Source organism: Capsaspora owczarzaki, assembly GCF_000151315.2.
Source record: "Capsaspora owczarzaki ATCC 30864 unplaced genomic scaffold supercont2.2, whole genome shotgun sequence".
NCBI lineage: Eukaryota > Filasterea > Ministeriida > Capsasporidae > Capsaspora > Capsaspora owczarzaki.
In genome coordinates this window covers 1,984,085-2,001,564 of record NW_011887293.1, presented here as the reverse complement: position 1 = coordinate 2,001,564, position 17,480 = coordinate 1,984,085, and the positions used below count along the sequence as shown (strand labels likewise).

Here is a 17,480-nt window from a genome sequence, read left to right as displayed (position 1 = left end):
ACAAAAATCGGTGACTCGAGATTATTTATTTCCTTTTTGGCTGAGGAACTCAAAAAAGAAAAGCATTCACGTTGTCTCTAGCACACGGGGGAAACAGAGACAAAGCAGAAAGCAACATGCTTAGGAGATGATCTTGGAGACGACACCGGTGCCGATGGTCTTGTGGCCCTCGCGGAGGGTGAAGCGGAGACCTTGCTCGATGGCAACGGGCGAGACAATGTCCAGAAGGATGGTGGCGTTGTCGCCGGGCATGGCCATGTCGCCGTTCTTGAGGGTGACGACGCAGGTGACGTCGCAGGTGCGGAAGAACATCTGGGGGCGGTAGCCGTTGGCAACGTGGGTGTGGCGGCCACCCTCCTTGGCAGTCAGAATGTACAGCTCAGCCTCGACCTTGGAGTAGGCCTTGAGGGTGCCAGGGGCGCAGATCATGTGGCCACGACGGAGGTCCTCGCGCTTGACGCCACGGAGGAGAGCGCCGAGGTTGTCGCCCGCCTCGCCGCGCTCGAGCTGCTTGTGGAACATTTCGAGGCCGGTCACGGTCGTCTTGATCGGGGTGGTGCCAAAGCCAACAATCTCAACTTCATCGCCCTTGTTGACAATGCCACGCTCGACACGGCCAGTGGCGACGGTGCCGCGGCCACCAATGGAGAAGACGTCTTCGATGGACATGAGGAAGGGCTTGTCAAGGTCACGGGAGGGCTGGGGAATAAAGTTATCGACGGCATCAAGAAGCTTGAGGATGGACTGGCGGCCGAGCTCGGGCTCACGGTCTTCCAGGGCGCACAGGGCCGAGCCAATGATGATCGGGGTGTTGTCACCATCAAACTTGTACTCGTTCAGAATCTCACGCATCTCCATCTCGACAAGCTCGAGCTGGTCCTTTTCGGCGACAGCGTCGGCCTTGTTAATGTAAACAACCAGGGCCTTGACGCCGACCTGCTTGGCGAGCAGAAGGTGCTCGCGGGTCTGGGGCATCTGGCCGTCCGTGCCGGCAACGACGAGGATGGCGCCGTCCATCTGGGCAGCACCAGTGATCATGTTCTTGATGTAATCGGCGTGACCGGGGCAGTCAACGTGGCCGTAGTGGCGCTTGGCCGTCTCGTACTCGACGTGGGCGGTGGCGATGGTGATGCCGCGAGCCTTCTCTTCGGGCGCGTTGTCAATATCGCCGTACGCCTTGTACTTGGCCTGGCCCGTTTCGGCGAGGACTAGATGTGGCAGGAGGATGACAGGGGCGGGGGGGGGGAAGGGGAAAATTTGCGAGTGAGATGGACGTCTCCCCAAAACAACAAGACAAACCATACAACCAAAACGGCGCCTCGTCTATCTTCTCTATTCCTTACCCTTGGTGATGGCGGCAGTGAGGGAAGTCTTGCCGTGATCGACGTGGCCAATGGTGCCAATGTTGCAGTGGGGCTTTGCACGGCTAAAGACCTCAGCCATGCCACGAACTTGGGTGCGAGCTGTCGCAAGCAAAATTTAGTGAGCAACGTTGAGATGTTGAGCAGTCCGATCATGGTACGGATCGATGTGAATGGTTGAGAGCGGGCCATGCTTCACACACACACACACATTGCCCCTTCCTCCCCGCCCCCGCCTTCTCCCGCTCCCCAGAAAACCGAGTGTGGGGGCATGTTGAAATGGAAGCGAACGCGATGAGCTGCGGGAAGTGCTCGATGGAAGTGCTGATCTCGACCCATCAGCACATGGACAAAAGCACTTGGCCTGTCTTGGCTTTTGCATTGGCTTTTTTTTTTTTTTTTTTTTTTTTTTTTTGAGCAGTGTTTTCTGCTTCAGACGTACCAACGGAGGACGGCATCGCGGACTTGCGGATCTAATCAGAGTTGTTCAAAGTCGATCGCAGCAGAAAAGCAGAGCAGAAACAATGAAAAGAACAAAGAAGAAGAAGAAGAAGAAGAAGCAATTTTCAAAGTGAGTTTTGGTCGTTATTTGCAATGGAAAATCAATAGAAAAAAAAAAAAAAAAGAGCCAAAAAAAAAAAAAAAAAAAAAAAAAGCATGTGGAATCGATCAAAGCGAAGACAAGAGCAGAGAACCGAGAGATTGAAGCGATTTGAAAGAGGGACGAAACGACGAGAACGGGGTTTGGGGTTGGGGTTGAGGGGGTTTTGCACAGATTTGCAAAAACAAAGAAAAGCAGGGCGAGACGAGGACGTACAGCGCAAGAGACAGAGGGCAAAGAAGAAGAAGAAGAAGCAGAGGCAATGGACGAAGCCACTCCACGCAGGACGACGCCAACAGCACGACCGAGCATGATTATGAAAAAAACTGAGGAATGAGCTCCAAAGCGGAAAATGAAAATGAAAAACACTAACTATTGAGACACTGATCAGCAGAAGACAATGGTTGAGTGGATGGATCAATGGATGGAAAGGGATGGCTGCAGAGTAGAGACAAAACCCGCTCTCTCCTCAGACAAATGATCACTGGGATTGACAATAAAGTCAATCACTCAATGTTTTGAGTGCTGGATGGTGAAGGAAGTGGTGCAGTAGAGCCCGACAAGAGGTAAAAACGAATCAATCCGAATCCCTCTGGCTTTGTTGATTGGACGCGCGATTCGAGCTCAAATCTCAAGTCTCGCACAGTAGCAGTGCTGTTGTATTTGACATGCATTGCTCAGATGTTGAATCCGAGTCTCAGTCTCAGTCTCAGTCTCAGTCTTCCATTTTTTCTGGCTTGCTCAAACAAGACTCTGTGGATATGACCGACGACGCCGCGCTGCAGCCGCAGCAAGCCACGAGCAGCGACCCTTCTGTGGCGCTCCAAGAGCAACAGCGCAGGCCACGCGCAGTGCTGCACAAGAGCACGTACCAGCGCGGAACGCCAATGTTCACGAGCCCAGTCCTGCCGATGCTGCCTGCGTCCATCGCCAAAGTCATACAGCTCGATGCCAGTGTTGGAACCAAACAGCAGCTACAACAGCAGCCACAACAGCCACAACAGCAGCGGCAGACCGCGACGAACAGCAGCGAGCGTCGCTTTGCCGCGCTGTCGGACGCCGAGCTCAAGGACGCGCTGGATCGCCAGCGGGCACTCGCTCGATCGCGCTCCATCATGGAAGCATTGCCTGCAGAGAAGCGCGCACCGATTCTGGAGCGGTTGCAGCTGCTGGAGCGCGAGAGTGCCTTCCGCCAGAGTTTGGACGACGTCGTGACGCTCATGGCTGGCGTCGAGCTCCAACCCACAGTACCAACAGTACCAGAGTTGTCAAACCCCGACCATGGTGCTGCAAGTATGTTACCATCTGACCCGAACGTGCAGAAGGGTCCGCCACAGCCACCACGAGAACAACCGACACAGCTCAGCGCTCGTGCGGCGGAAGCGCGTTCGCTCACAATGCCGCGCGTGCTCGATGCACACAACGAGCCAGATCGTAGCGACCAGAGTGTTATTGTCGAGGGAGAGCGCCAGGCACGACTCGGGCGCCGAGCTATCGCACACGCACAGGCGCCTGGTCGACCGCAAGTACATGCATTGTCGCTTGAATCGTCCCTCGCAATGCTCCAGCACCAACACGAGCTCCAACTACAGCAAGAGCTCTTGCAGCGGCAGGCAGCGGCCAAAGTACAGCCCGTGCGAGCCAAAGCGGGCGCTCTGACGCTTGGTGCATCGCATGACAAAATGTTTGCCCAACGAGGCAGCCCCTCCACCATAACCCCTGTATCCGGCCACGCATCGGCTGCTCGTTCGTTGCAAACCAAAGCAAGTCGGCCTCGAAATGACGCCATGTACCGCGACCCAGACGAGGACGATGATCAGGACGACGATGATGATGTGGACGAGAACGACGATGAGTTTGATAGCGACGATGACTACCCCGATGATGGAGGTGACGACGACGACGATGATGATATCGAGACATACTTCCACGATGTGACTCGCCCATCGGCTTTTGCTGGTGGTTTCCGATGACCCTCATCATTGCTTGCTGTATTTCTAATGTAATTTCTGATTTCGATACTCGACCTATTTCTGTCAGACCACACCACGACAATCAGTCCATTTTCTTATTTTTATTTCATTTAATCCCTCCATCTCACTATCTCACTGCGCAAAAACCAATGTCAGCAGAGGAGGTGCGAAAGGAGCGCGCGTCGCTGCAAACGAGCTTTCGCAACATTGAGGTAAACTCAAACACAACACTCACAGCTTGCGTACCAGCTGCATTCACATGCAATCCATCGACCGGCCACGATGGAAGGAGAGGCGACAAAGAGCGAGGGGCAATCGAGAGTTGGATGCTGCTGCCGCTGTTCTCTAGAAGCCATCGACAGAGACAGAGAGGGACGCTCACTGGAGCGTTGACACTCATCACAACCTTGTCGTATTCATCGAGCATCCATCGTTCAAAGCGCTGGGAGCCGTGCCTGCCCCCCCCCTCGTTGAGTGGCTGGGCTATCATCATCTCACTTGCAATGCGAAATTTTGGATAACAACACTAGACGAGCTTTGCCAACTTTAAGGCGGCGTCCAAGACCATGTTCACTGCGCAGGACGACTGCGTGAAGAGCATTGGAGCGCAAAAGAAGGCGATCGGCGAGCTGCTGGACATGGCGAAACGCAAGCCAGCGGGACTGACAGACCAGGAGCGAACCGAGCTCGAGCGCGAAACGGCCGAGCAGAAGAGCCAGCTCTCCCGCATGGAGGTCTCCTTCCCACAGAAGAAGTCGTAAGTGGGCGTTTTCGATTCGATCGGAGCTCTTCTGGGTCTGTTTGGACGAGGGAGGGAGCGGGAAGAGGCCTGGGATTCGGATCGCTGGGATTCAAAAAAAAAAAAAAAAAAAGCAACCTTTTTGTATTTTGCTTTTTGCTGCTTTTTGTCAATCTTGTCAGCTCAAACTCGTTTGGCCAACATGCTCTTGGGGGACTAACAACTCTTTTTAAAACGCTCTTGTCGAATTTTTGCCAGGGTGCTGCTCGGACTCGTGCTGGGAGACGTGAATATGACCCTCCCAAAGATGGGCGATCGCTTCAAGTACAAGGAGGATTACGAAAAGTTCAAGGCGCGCATGACCATGATCACTGTGCTCATCTCGTTGCTCAACCTCACACTGCTGCCGTTCCGCTTCGTGGAGGCCCTGCTGCACTGCTTGATTGTCTGGTTTTACTGCACGGCCACTTTGCGCGAGCACATTTTGATTGCAAACGGCTCGCGCATCCGGAACTGGTATCTCTGGCACCACTACATTAGCGTCGTGCTCACGGCCATGCTGCTCATCTGGCCAGACGGCTTTGCGTACCAGGCCTTCCGAACCCAGTTCCACATTTTTACGATTTACGTTGGTGTGCTCCAATTCATCCAGTTCCGCTACCAAACCTCCCGCTTGTACATGCTTCGTGCCCTTGGCAAGACGGACGCCATGGAGGTCACCGCGGAAATGTCTTCGCGTGGATTGACGTATCTCGTCGTGATGCTGATGATTGGACATGTAAGGAGGACAAGCCAAAGTTGTTTTTTGTTGGTTTTTTTTTTTTCGAGCGTTGCCCCTCAATCTTGCATTTGTGTCATTCTACAACCTCTAGGGCTTCCAAGTCTACAACGCGTACACCCTGTACGAGATCACCATGGATCCCCGCTGCCTTGAGTGGCATCCTTCGGCGCTGGCCGTTATTTTTATTGTGCTTGCCTCTGGCAATTTCATCACCTTGATGCGCACGCTCGTCCACAAGGCAAAGAAGCACCCAGCTTCGGCATAACAGTTGCTTCTCCCGGGTTCTTTGTTTGTGTATGTCGTTGAACGGTGTCTGCCAAAATGAGCATTTGTACGAATTAGAGAATGTGTTGCATGAACTCTGCTTTTTTTTTTTTTTTTTTTTTCAATTCATTGAATGAACACCTCCAGAGTTGGGCTGGCAATTTTTTTGTTTTTATAAAACCACATAAACACAACATTACAACATTCACATAACAAACACGAATGAAAAAAAGATCAAGCAAACAAAAAGACAGTCTCGTTCAACAAACGCAAAAAAACTGCTTCGTTTGGTTTTTTTTTTCTTCTCTTCAAATCGTGCTTGGGGGTATTTTCGTTTCTTTGGTTATCGGGAAGAATTTTTTGTTTTTTGGCTGTTTAGAGGATCAGGCATCGCTTGTTCTTCTTGCCCTTGACCATAAGAGCGGCACGGGTGGCAGTCTCAAACACCTCTCGGACGTTCTCCTTGTTCTTTGCCGAGCACTCAATGTATTGGTAGGCCTTGATGCGCTCTGCCATGGCCATGCCCTCCTCCTGTGTGACGGGCTTCTGCTTCATCTTGGCAAGTTCTCGGATGGTGTCCTCGTCGTTGCGCAAATCCTTCTTGCAGCCAACAAGGACGAACGGGATGCCGGGGCAGAAGTGGTGCACCTCAGGGACCCACTTCTCGGGGATGTTCTCGAGCGAGTCGGGCGAGTCGATCGCAAAGCACATAAGAATGACGTTCGTGTCGGGGTACGACAGGGGGCGAAGACGGTCGTAATCTTCCTGGCCAGCGGTATCCCAAAGGGCCAACTCGACTTCCTTAGTGTCGACAACAATATCGGCGACATAGTTCTCGAAGACGGTGGGGACGTAGACCTGGATGGAGCGAGCAGGGAAAAAAACAAGAAAAAAAGAAAAAAAAAAGAAAGAAATTCGAGGATCAATTGAAAATGAGCCACAAACGCAAAGAAGGCAGAGACAAAAGAAAAAAAAAAGTGCAAAAGGGCTGTTTCAATGAATGCCCATCGGCGTCGTGCGATTGTTACCTCGGGGAACTGGTCCTTGGAGAAGACGATAAGGAGACAGGTCTTGCCGCAGGCACCATCACCCACGACGACCAACTTGCGACGGATCGGTGCGCTCATTCTAGCTTAGTTTCAAGTTTTCGTTGACTGTGATTGACGAGCAAAAAAAGTAGAGCAATGATACCAATGTGTAAAAAGTGAGTCGATCGAGTTGGAGAAGGGCGAGTTTTTGAAAAAAAAAAAAAAAAAAAAAGAGAGAAAAGAACAGCAAAAGCAAAAAAAAATGATCAAGTGTCAAACAAAAGGCCAAGCGATCGGGATGTGGGAGCAAGCGAGAGACTGATCCATCATGCACAAAGCACACATGAGAGAAGAGAGACACGGAGAAGGAACAGCAAAAGAAGAAGAAGAACAAGAAGAAAGAAAGAGAGAAAAAGAACAGAAAAAAAAAAAGCAAAAAGCATGGGTTTGAATGATGCATGATTATTTGCGGTCTTTTTTTTTTTTTTTTTTTTTTTTGAAAAGAATGAAAAAAAAAATACCTCGCATTTTGTGGTTGGAAGCGAACGCAGCCAACCGCAGCCAAGAGCCGTTGCGAGGTTGTATGCCGAGGAGCGCGCCACACACGCACTCCAAGAGCAAGAGAACGAGATGGAGGCGGAGTCGGAGATGGAAGAGGAGAACGAAGAGAAAGAGAGAAAGAAAAAAAAAAAAAGAAAAAAAGAAAGAGAAAATGGAAAGTTGAAAAAAGCCATAACATGAAAAAAAAAAAAGAAAAAAAAAGAAAAAAAGGCATCAGACATTGGAACGAAAGCCATCACGCAGAGGAGAGAGAGGGGAAGGGGGGTAAGAGCGACGGACGGAACAAAGCACACATGACACAGAGGGGGAAAAGGGGGGTGACCGGGAAGACGCGCAGAGACAAAAGCAAAGCGAGCAAGCGAGCGTGGGGAAACAGGGCGAAACAAGCAGAAAGATGAAGCTTTTGGATTGGAAAAAAAAAAAAGAAAAGAAACAGAAAAAAAAAAAACTGTTCAAAACGACGCAGCTGCAATCGTCTTGTTCGTTGTTGGGCTCTGTCTTGCCCTGCTGCGGCTGATCTCCACGCGAAGGTGGCAGAAAGGCGTGTAGTGAGATCTCGAGATGGGGCGCTGGGGCGGAGCAAGCAACGCAGGAGAGAGCGTACAAAAAGAAGAAGAAAAAAAAAAGAAAAAGAAAAAGAAAAAAAAAAAACACCTGCTGTGCCTTTTTTTCTCTCTTTCTCTTTGACGCTTGTTTCTTTCGCGTCAGTGGCACGCGCGCTGGCAAATCTCAATGGCAAGTGACGCCCAGACAGACAGCATCGTTCGCCCTTCCCCGCTTTCCAAGCAGAACGACCGCGCTCGCAAATCACAAAGAAGATAAAAAGAAAAAAAGAAAAGAAAAGAAAAAAAACTTGCGTTTTGTGAAAAAAATAATAATAACACAAATAAAAAGTAAAAAATACAAAAATAATAATAAAAAAAAACCAACCTGAAAAAACAGAAATAGCGCGTCGCCAAATATAATTGGAGAAAGAGAAACATCATCCAAAAGAAACGAGAAGAAAAAGAAAAAAAAGTAATGAAGATTAAAGGAGAAGAAACGAGCAGTTTGAAGGAAAACAAGGAAGAGTCATTTGAAAGAGGCGGAGGAGGGGGGGGGGAAGAAAGCGAAAAGAAAGGGCGAGTGGAAGGAGAAAATAGGGCATTGGGTCGAGATGACCACCCGTTCTGTGCCGGTGTGCGCATTCCACCAAACGTCTCCAGGACGCCCGCCGCTCTGCTCCAGCCGAGTGAACGATCAGCTTGTCCTTGTTTCGATCTAGAATAATCAATCAATCGAGAAACGAAAGGATTCGAAAAAAAAAAAATCTTGCAAAGCTGCTGTCAAAATACAAAAAAATCAAAAATACAAAAAATCTGAAACTGCGCAGCTTTGGGCAGATCTACAAAGATTGGAAGATCTTCCTGATGATGAGTCGAGCAAGCACCCATAGATGTATCTACTTATTTAGAGAGTGAGAGAGAGTGGGGGGGGGAGTATAAGAGACGGTGGAGAGGGGCAAAACTGCAAATTTTCGACCGAGCAAGAGTTGTTCGCTGCGGCTCAGCATTGTTTTGAAGAATAGTCAACGCACTCAACCAGTACTACGACTTGCAATGCAATTCTACACGGTTTCCTCAAAAATAAGCTCACGTTTGGTTGCTGAGAACAGCCACTCCAAGATTTTTTTGTGCGCGGGTTGCAGCCCAACCCACACGACCCGCCAACTCCAGTCTACCACAGAACAAGCCACCAAAAAACGAACTTTTCATACTTTATGTCGTCCAAGCGGAACTCGATTGGCGAGTCGCTCGCGGCTGCTGTGGCTGCACAGACGACAACCAGCACGTCGCCGCCAATTCTGTACGCCTCAGCGGCATCGACCTCGTCGCCGGCAGCATCGGCGGGCGGACCGAGCGGTGGAGGCCACCCGCCGTCATCGTCGTCGTCCGTCACAAACCCGCTCGTCAAGGGCAGCCATCCGCTGAGCATCATCCACACTGCTGCTGGCGGAGGGGTCGGCGGATTGCTCGACCACGGGCGCGGCTCGCCAGTCCAGCACCACCACCACCTGTCGACCTCCCCGCCGCAGCAGTCGTCGATGGTCAACGGCAGTGTTGTTGCTGTTGCTGCTGCTGCCGCTGCTGCTGGTGGCGGTGGCAGTGTCAGTGGCAGTGCTCCGATGGGCTACTATCCAGAGCTCACCGGATCGCCGCCGTACTCGACCTCGCCCCCGCCTCAGACGTCGTCAGCAGGCGGGCCCGGCAGCGGCATGGGGGCCAACGCGGGCGGCCAGCATCATCTGCACCACCATCATCACCACAACCACCATAGCATGGTCGTCGTGCAGACGTCAACTGGAGCTGCAGTGTCAACCAGCGGCACCGCAGCAGCGTCATCAGCGCTCGCACGTCGCGCCATTGCCCCGCCGTCAGATGCACCGCGCTACGTCCATCTCAACGTCGGAGGCACCTTCTATATGACCTCGGTCGATACGCTCTTCAAGCGGGGCGAGAACATGCTTTCCGCCATGTTCAGCGGGCGCATTGCTGCCGAGCCAGATCCGGACGGCTGGTATGTCATTGACCGCGACGGACGGCACTTTCATTACATTCTGAACTTTCTGCGCGATGGGCGAGTCAATCTGCCAGAGAGCAAGCGCGAGCGTGCGGACATTGCCGCGGAGGCAAGCTTCTACCTGATTGAGGATCTCGTCCGGTACATTCAGCTGCAGGAGGAGGCCAAGTACTATCCAAAGTGCTCCGTGCCATTGCTGACCTCGGCGCAAGAGTTCAAGCTCATTCTGGCAACCACACGCACACCGCTCGTCGTGCTCAACTACAACCGCGGCAACAACAAGTACTCGTACACGCCAAACTCGGACGAAAACTTTCTAAAGAACGCCGAGCTCTTTGACAAGCTCGCGTTCAAGTTTAACGGCCGCGTCCTCTTTGTCAAGGACATCAAGTGCCCGAACGATATTCTGTCCTGGGTCTTTTACGGCGGAGGCATCAAGGTTGCGGAAATTTCGTGTGTCTCGCTGTCATATCCGACCGAAAAGAAGCATACAAAGGTGTGTGTGTGTGTGTGTGTGTGTGTGTGTGTGTGTGTGTGTGTGTGTGTGTGTGTGTGTGTGTGTGTGTGTGTGTGTGTGTGTGTGTGTGTGTGTGTGTGTGTGTGTGTGTGTGTGTGTGTGTGTGGAAAGTGGACGTTTTGAGGATTTTGATGTTTGCTATCAGCAACTTGCGAGCGTAGTTGAGGAAAATCATTCTGCTGATGCTGATGCTTTTTCTTCTTCCTTTTTTGACAGGTCGAATTCCCAGAAGCAAAGATTTACGAGGAAACACTCAATGTATTATTATTTGAGAATGGCGCCGTTCCGTCTCACCCACCCACCCATCATCAGAGTCCGTTTCTTGGCATTGACGATCGGCCATGAGGCGGTTATTCGTCCTTGAACCTTTTTTTTTTTTTTTTTTGTCGTTGCTGCTGTGTTTTGTTTTGGTTGGATTGGCTGGTCCTCCTCCACTCTGTGATCATTTGGACAATTGGAATAAAAGTCGGGTCGCAGACTTGAAGGCTTCACAACCATCAAGCTACTGGTTTTGGTGGCATTGGTTGCTTTCAATGTTAAGATGATACGAGTGCGCCACGCAAAACTCACAAAAACGAAAACTCACAAAAAAACGAAAACTCCAAAAACAGGCAACCCATCGCTACATGCTCTCGAATTTGTTGATGCGATCGTGGGTGGTGCCTTTGCGGATGAGTCGGAGCGTGGCGTACTTGGTTTTGCCGAGCTGGACGTTGCTCTCGTGGATTTCATCGAGCTCGGATGCCATTTCAGTGCGACGCAGCGGCATGATGTCGGCAATCAGCGAGCGCAACTGTACTTGGAGCGTTTTCGATGTGCCCAAGTGCTCCCGCCGCTCCTTTTTGATTTGGGAGGCCAGCTGGGTCGACGCGTCGCCAGGCGGACGAGTGTCCACATCGCGCAGTCCAGTCCCGGCACCTGCATCTCCGCCGGCGCCGTCGTGGCCCAACTGGCCGAGCGAGGTCTCCACCTGAGCTCCGTTTGCGCTGTGAGGAGACCCTGGAGCATAGCTCGAGAGTCGGTAGGACGGCTGGCGTGAAAATTGCACATTCGACAAACTCATGCGCGCCGAGTGCACTTCGGAGGCCAGCGAGGCGCCCGTCGAGCTGTCGAAGGAAGGTATAGACAGCCGTGCTGCTGCGGTAGAGGCGTGCATGGAGCGGCGAAGGGTCGTGGGCGAGCCGTTTTGCGCAATGAGGCTGCGATTATCAGGTGCAAGTCCATTGGGTGGGGCGAGGCCGGCGCCTCCATGCGCCGAGCGTGCCGAATTGCCACTGTCGCGGCGCGTTAACTGTGAGATGGCGGTTTCGGAACCGCTGGAATTGAGCGAGGGGAGGGTTGCGATGGACGTGGTAAATACTTCGGAGGACTGCCGGCCCATTCTTGGTTCGGGGTGATGGGATTGGACCGGCATGGGCACGGGTGAATGGCTCGTGTAGGCAAACACATTGGGTGCAGACGCTGCGACTGTGCCAAGTGCAGAGTGCTGCCCGCGCCCAGCAGTGGCCGGGTCTATGGTGTGGTGTGAGTTGGATTGCCGCATCTGGGCATGGTGCTGAGCAGGGGTCAGGTGCAACGGGTGATGAGCAGTGCCGTGCAGCGACGACGCCGACGAAGACGAGGAGGTGCTTTGCATTGTCGTGTTGGAATACGTGTTGGGGATTGGACTCGTGTCTTTGGAGGGTCGAGCATGGCTGCTGCCGGAAGCGGGCACTGTAGGCGAGTAAAGCGTGTGCGCCGGAGCTGGAGACTTGCTGTTGCTGCTGCTGCTGCTGCTGCTGCCATGAGGGACAAATCGACCGCCGCCAGCAGATGCGCTTGCACCGGTGGTAGTCCCGACAGGCGTGGATGGGGCAGCGCCTTGATTCAGCCGTTGTTGCTGTTGAAAGAGCAACTGCGAACGAAGTTGCACAGCTTGGGCTTCCGCACGCTTGGCTTGAAACGCGAGACGGGCAGCCACCTCTTCGGCCTCCTTGGCTTTGCGACCCATCTCGGCCTTTTCCTCGGCCGTGCGCACGGCTGTTTTCATGATTCGCATTTTCGTCTCTTCAGCCTCAAGGGCCTTGCGCATGAGAAGCCTGGCCTCCTCTTCGGCAATGGTCGCCTTTTCAAACATGAGCTCGGCGGTTTCCTCCGACCGACGGAAGGCGTACTCCCACTGCTTTGCGTGCTCTTCCGCCTGCTGCAAGCGCAGCTCAAGCTCGTATCGCGCTCGCTCGGCCTCGACACGGGCGCTCCGTTCGAGAAGGAGACGCTGCTTTTGCGTCTCCCGTCGCAGGCGCTCGTGCTGTGCCTCCGCCTGGAAGAGCTCGTGCTCCAGCGTCGCATTGGCGCGCCCTCGGAGATACATTTGGTAATTGCCGAGACACATGTGCGTGATGCGCTTGTTGATGCGCTTGCTCGGCACAATCAGCACGACATCTGGCGAGCGTCGATCGTTGACAGTGATGATGAACTGCGTGTCCACATAGCCAACTTGCTGAATCTCGCTCCAGGGAAAGGCAATCTTTGGATTGAGCTTGTCGTTGAGCTCGTAAATGCTGAGGCCACGCGCATCAATCCCGAGCCAGACATCCGTGCCCTTCTTGTTTTTGATGGGGAAGAACTCGACGCCAAACATTTCGAGGTCTTGGGCAATCTTGAGGTACTCGACGAGAGCTTCCTCCAAGGACATGCCCTGGTGCTCGGCGTGGCACGCGAGGATGCGCTCCTCCCACATTGCATCCGTCATGTTGTACTGGCTCTTGACGCGCTGCGGCATGAGCGTGTCGCCGGAAAGAAACCCAGGGACGTGCACGCGCGAGTTGTAGTCGCCATGCTTGGCTTGCACATAGTAGGACGCTAACAGGACGCACATTTCGGCGGGACAGTAGAGCTGGCTGCTGCAGATGCTCTCGTGCAGCTGCAAGACCAAGTAGTGTCGTGTGCGATCGAGAATCACCTGCTCAACCGCATCCTCTGGGAAGAATTTGAAGCGCATTCGGAGCTGGTACGGCGCCGCAGGGTCGGACTTGTCCATGCGCAGCACATCATGCTTTCGAATCCGCTTGTCCAGCGTGACCCAGGCTGGTGCGCCGTCCATGGCCTGATACGCGAGGCCAAAGAAGCACACCTCTCGAATGCCGAGTAATCGCGCAGCAGTGTCAAATATTTGTCTTCCGGTGATGTTTCCCTTTTTTGTTGAGTTGTTGGTTTTTTGCATGGGTGACGACGAAGAAGAAGAAGAAGACGACGACGAAGAAGAAGAAGGGTTGGAAAACAAGGTGAGTACGACATGGCGCTCATTGTGACTTTACAACTCGCGGGAGGGGGTGAATGCACTTCGTGTTGCAGCTATAAGATCATCCACGATCTCACTTACCGGCTGAGTCGAGGCCAGCACTGTTACGTCCGTCAGCGGCGCCCCAAATTTGGTCGGCAGTGAACTCACAACGACGTTGACGACGGACGGGACGCGGTGAAGGACAAAGACGCGCTGCAGAAATGTAGAGCGTTCGATCGACGAGTTGCTGCTGTTGCTGCCTCTCGAGTGTCTCTCTTGTGCGGTGGACGGTAGTGAGTGTGAAGTGGTGGCTTGACCCGCTTGCGGATCTTGTTGCCGCCAGTCCGAGGACGACGCCGGAGCAGACACGCCGCTGCTTCCATTGCCAGCGCCAGCAACGACAGCATGGCTTCCAGACGCAGTGACGAGCGGGACGTCGGCCGGGAGCTGCAACGCCAGAGAGGAGGACTGTGATGGCAGGATTGACAGCCCGGAGTCTGGCAGGCCGCCAAACAAGCCATGCGCCGCGACGGCCTCTGCACAAACGACACGCAAAGCAAACGCAAGGTAAGCAACAGTCGAGTCGAAGCAAGAAGGCGTCCCGATTGAGCAGAACGCGAGGCACACAAAAAAGCGAAAAAAAGGGTTCGATGACAGATTTTGTGGGATCAATAAACAAATCGACTTTTAGGTTTTTTCGGTTTTTAGGTTTTTAGGGTTTTTCGAACAAAGTCTTGCGATGGTTGCATCGGCAGGTACCACGCAAGCCATTCCATGCGTTATGAAGAGAGCAAGAAAGAGACAGAGACAGAGACAGAGAGAGACAGAGGAGTCGAGCACGAACGCGCGAGACAAGGGGGAAATAAAGTCGCGCACGATCACAGCGATTCGCAACGATGCAACTGCAGACCTTGTGTGAGGACGAACGCGCGCCCCCGCAGTGGCATTCAAGAAGGCAGATCGCAAAGCGGAGGACGAATGCAAACTGTCAGAAAGCGCAAGCCAACAACAACCACAATGACGAGAATAACAATAAATAAAAATAAACAAGACTGAGCAAAAAATTGTAAAAAATTGGAAGACGTTTTTGGCTTTTCAGTCGACTTTTGTTTTTTTTTTTTGCAGTTTATTTTGTACATTTTCACCCAGACACGCCGACTCTTTGTCTCGAGCTATTGACAATCTTACCGCGGATCAACCTACAAGACGAAGAGTAATTCGAGTGAGAAGAAAGAACATCAAAGCAAAAACGACGAGGGGTTGGGGAACAGAAAAAAAAAAAAAAAAAACAGAATGCATAGGATCAGAAAGCTATGTTCTCCTCTGTGCCCATTGGTGCCGAGAAACGGCGTTATAGGCAAGTCGGACTCGTCATCTAAATTAATTGTTGTAGCTGATCTCATCGTATCCGAGCATTCTCAAAAGAAGAAGAAGGTGGCGAAGGAAGGGGGCGAGAAAAAAAAAAAATTACCTTACCTGCTGGAGCCACAGGTCGAGCGTTTTGTGTGCGGTGAAGCAAACATCAGTATCTGCATTTCGACAAAAACAAAAGAAGCAAAAATAATGAGCGACGGGCAAGAAAACAAGTCAATAATAATAATAATAAAAAAAAAAAAGTCGAAGAAAATAAAATAAAAGGCTGTTCAGAAACATGGTTTGTCTCACTACTCGGCTGCGAGACCGAGCTCTGAAGTAGCAAATAATATGTTTCAGTACATCACAACAACTCGGGGGAAAAACAAAGAAAAGAAAAGAATGGGCGGAAAAAAAAGAAAAGAAAAGAATGGGCGGAAAAAAAAAACCTGTATGCGATTGCAAAGACATGAAACTCACCACTCAAACCTCGCCAATCAATCTTCAGCATGGCAGATGGAAGTGATATCGAGTTCAGAACCTAACAAAACAAAAATAAAGTGAGAACAGGCTGGGGACGAGTAAAACGAGAAAAAGTGCGTTCAAAAAATAAAAAAAAGAATAAAGGTTTCAGTTGGCTCAGAAATCGCGTAATGAGTGCATCGGGCCGTCACGCTTGATGTGGGGCCTAACCCACAGCGTGCAGCGCTCAGACAAGAGGTGTCAGAAAGTCAATCGTGACATTCATCAACGCAACTGAAAACAAAAAAAATTCTTCTGGGAAACAAGAAGAGTTGCAGAGTTGAAGCGAGGCGAAAGAAGAAAGGCAGAATCGTCTCGTTCTTGCTCACCTTATTAACAAACTAACATTTGGACCGAAATTCAACCAAAAGACTGAATAACTCGGGTAATCGAACGCCGGCAAATGGGACAGGCTCGGAGCTCGCGCGCGCACGTCATGCAGGCGCAACGATGGCCGCACTCGAGAAGCACGGCATTGCGCTCGTGATCGAGGCAAACCACACAGAGATCGTCATCGGCCTCGACGGCAGCAGAATCCGACGGCTTGTGCTCAGAGCTATTCTCGAGTTCCAACGCCCGTTGGGCCCGTTTGCGTGCAAGCTCCTCGCGATAGAGGCGGCTGGCGCGAGCGTCCAGGGCGGGACGAATGAAGCGAGAGTATAGTTCATACGCGGCGAGCGCGACGGCAAAGGTTGCAAACACCCGACCAGCCCATCGCCACCGCCATGCACTGGTGCGCTCCGCAAGCGACAGGGCAGACAGTGGCCCCGTCGTGATGTAATAGCGAGCACCGTTGGCTGGAGGCTGAATCTGGAGCTGCTCGGCGTGCCGCGAGGCACTGGTCGGAATGGCCTGCGCCGAGACGGCCAGCGATGCATCCGGGTTGAGGGTGACTTGGCCAACGATCGTGACGCTGGTGCCCACAGCGAGAACAGACTCGGTCGTGTCGATGCCCTTGGCCTTTTCGCCAGCAACAATGTCCATCACGGCTTTGGTGGCGGTCGACGTTGCCGGAACAAAGCGATGGTAGACCTGCTTGAGAGCCAGTCCGTACGCCGACAGAGGCTCAGCCACCCGCAGGAACAGCGTCGGCAAGGCCTGCAGCGAAATGGGAGCCACCTCGGTCGAGTCGGCGATGGTGCGCACGCTGTCCTCCCAGCGCTTGGCCGCCTCGTTGTAGAGCGAGCGGTGCTCTTGGATGACCAGCCGGTGAATGACAGCAGGCGCGGTTGCATGCATGGCATCCAGTGGCACAGCGCCAGGACCAGGGATGACAACGCCAGTCACCACAGCATACGGGATGCACTCGTTCGGCGCAGCACGGACGGCAGCCTCCAACTCTGAGTGCGGGATGCGCGCTGCGTTCTGCACCAGAAAACACAAAGAGCATGCAGGCCCGAGATGGTGTCGGATGCAATGTCAGAGTGGGGAGAGCTTCTTGCAAAGCACCAAAAAAAAAAAAAAAAAAAAGATCTTGAAAAAAACGAGATCACGTCTTTTTTTTTTTCGCGCTCAGGCCTCAACGCTGATGCCAAGCAGCATTGCATCACAGCATTTGAAAATGCATGTTGCTTGTTGTCAAACGCAAAGAGCGATGGCGCACCAATGAAAAGGCGAGAGGGAGAGAAGAGGAGAAAAGAAGAGCGGCTCACAATGCCAAAACTCCACATGGTCGAACACGCGGTCAGCGACTGCTCACCTCGAGGTGCCGCGCATTGGTGCTTGCAGAGTGCCAGCAGTAGTAGCTAAACGCTGCGATGGATCCGCAGACGGCAGCGCCCCACATTGTGCGACAAGCGAAAGGAAGAAGAAGAAGAAGGAGATGAGGAAGAACAAGAAGAAGAGGGAATGATCAGAAAATGAAAAAGCGCTTTGATTCAGAATGCCAGTTGTCGTTTGGGAACAAACAAAAAGGCAGACTGGTTCGATCTGCATTTGGAACATCGAGCAAATACAAAA

The 17,480-nt window shown here is 52.3% G+C and overlaps 7 protein-coding genes across 8 annotated transcripts; 3 read left to right on the top strand and 4 right to left on the bottom strand.

The window, feature by feature from the left end:
* Positions 1–7: 7 nt before the first annotated feature.
* Positions 8–2,284, bottom strand: CAOG_01802 (translation elongation factor EF-Tu Tuf1). Its single transcript, XM_004364613.2, has 4 exons — positions 2,179–2,284; positions 1,804–1,834; positions 1,344–1,463; positions 8–1,208 (listed from the first exon to the last, which is right to left on the bottom strand). The coding sequence occupies exons 1-4, from the start codon at positions 2,272–2,274 to the stop codon at positions 121–123; spliced, it is 1,335 nt and encodes a 444-aa protein (XP_004364670.1). The 5' UTR covers positions 2,275–2,284; the 3' UTR covers positions 8–120.
* A 394-nt stretch (positions 2,285–2,678) lies between these two features.
* On the top strand, positions 2,679–3,998 carry CAOG_01801 (hypothetical protein). The gene has a single exon (XM_004364612.2). The coding sequence runs from the start codon at positions 2,724–2,726 to the stop codon at positions 3,933–3,935; it is 1,212 nt and encodes a 403-aa protein (XP_004364669.1). The 5' UTR covers positions 2,679–2,723; the 3' UTR covers positions 3,936–3,998.
* A 29-nt stretch (positions 3,999–4,027) lies between these two features.
* CAOG_01800 (transmembrane protein) lies at positions 4,028–5,814 on the top strand. The gene is made up of 4 exons (XM_004364611.2): positions 4,028–4,147; positions 4,466–4,692; positions 4,933–5,452; positions 5,547–5,814. The coding sequence occupies exons 1-4, from the start codon at positions 4,085–4,087 to the stop codon at positions 5,718–5,720; spliced, it is 984 nt and encodes a 327-aa protein (XP_004364668.1). The 5' UTR covers positions 4,028–4,084; the 3' UTR covers positions 5,721–5,814.
* Positions 5,815–5,868: 54 nt separating this feature from the next.
* Positions 5,869–8,263, bottom strand: CAOG_01799. 2 transcript variants are annotated; one of them, XM_011271759.1, is made up of 3 exons: positions 8,239–8,263; positions 6,748–6,873; positions 5,869–6,577 (listed from the first exon to the last, which is right to left on the bottom strand). In XM_011271759.1, the coding sequence occupies exons 2-3, from the start codon at positions 6,844–6,846 to the stop codon at positions 6,095–6,097; spliced, it is 582 nt and encodes a 193-aa protein (XP_011270061.1). In that variant the 5' UTR covers positions 6,847–6,873; positions 8,239–8,263; the 3' UTR covers positions 5,869–6,094. The 2 variants fall into 2 exon arrangements, with proteins under 2 accessions (XP_011270061.1, XP_004364667.1); XM_004364610.2 differs by lacking the exon at positions 8,239–8,263 and having other exon boundaries at positions 6,748–6,928.
* A 646-nt stretch (positions 8,264–8,909) lies between these two features.
* CAOG_01798 (potassium channel tetramerisation domain-containing protein) lies at positions 8,910–10,855 on the top strand. The gene is made up of 2 exons (XM_004364609.2): positions 8,910–10,363; positions 10,601–10,855. Exons 1-2 carry the CDS (start codon positions 9,068–9,070, stop codon positions 10,727–10,729), a joined length of 1,425 nt encoding a protein of 474 aa, XP_004364666.1. The 5' UTR covers positions 8,910–9,067; the 3' UTR covers positions 10,730–10,855.
* CAOG_01797 (radixin) lies at positions 10,851–14,690 on the bottom strand. The gene is made up of 3 exons (XM_004364608.2): positions 14,557–14,690; positions 13,746–14,182; positions 10,851–13,556 (listed from the first exon to the last, which is right to left on the bottom strand). Exons 1-3 carry the CDS (start codon positions 14,591–14,593, stop codon positions 11,007–11,009), a joined length of 3,024 nt encoding a protein of 1,007 aa, XP_004364665.2. The 5' UTR covers positions 14,594–14,690; the 3' UTR covers positions 10,851–11,006.
* Positions 14,691–14,734: 44 nt separating this feature from the next.
* Positions 14,735–17,437, bottom strand: CAOG_01796 (hypothetical protein). The gene is made up of 5 exons (XM_004364607.2): positions 17,221–17,437; positions 15,851–16,886; positions 15,480–15,540; positions 15,123–15,175; positions 14,735–14,845 (listed from the first exon to the last, which is right to left on the bottom strand). Exons 1-2 carry the CDS (start codon positions 17,305–17,307, stop codon positions 15,882–15,884), a joined length of 1,092 nt encoding a protein of 363 aa, XP_004364664.1. The 5' UTR covers positions 17,308–17,437; the 3' UTR covers positions 14,735–14,845; positions 15,123–15,175; positions 15,480–15,540; positions 15,851–15,881.
* Between the last annotated feature and the right edge of the window lie 43 nt (positions 17,438–17,480).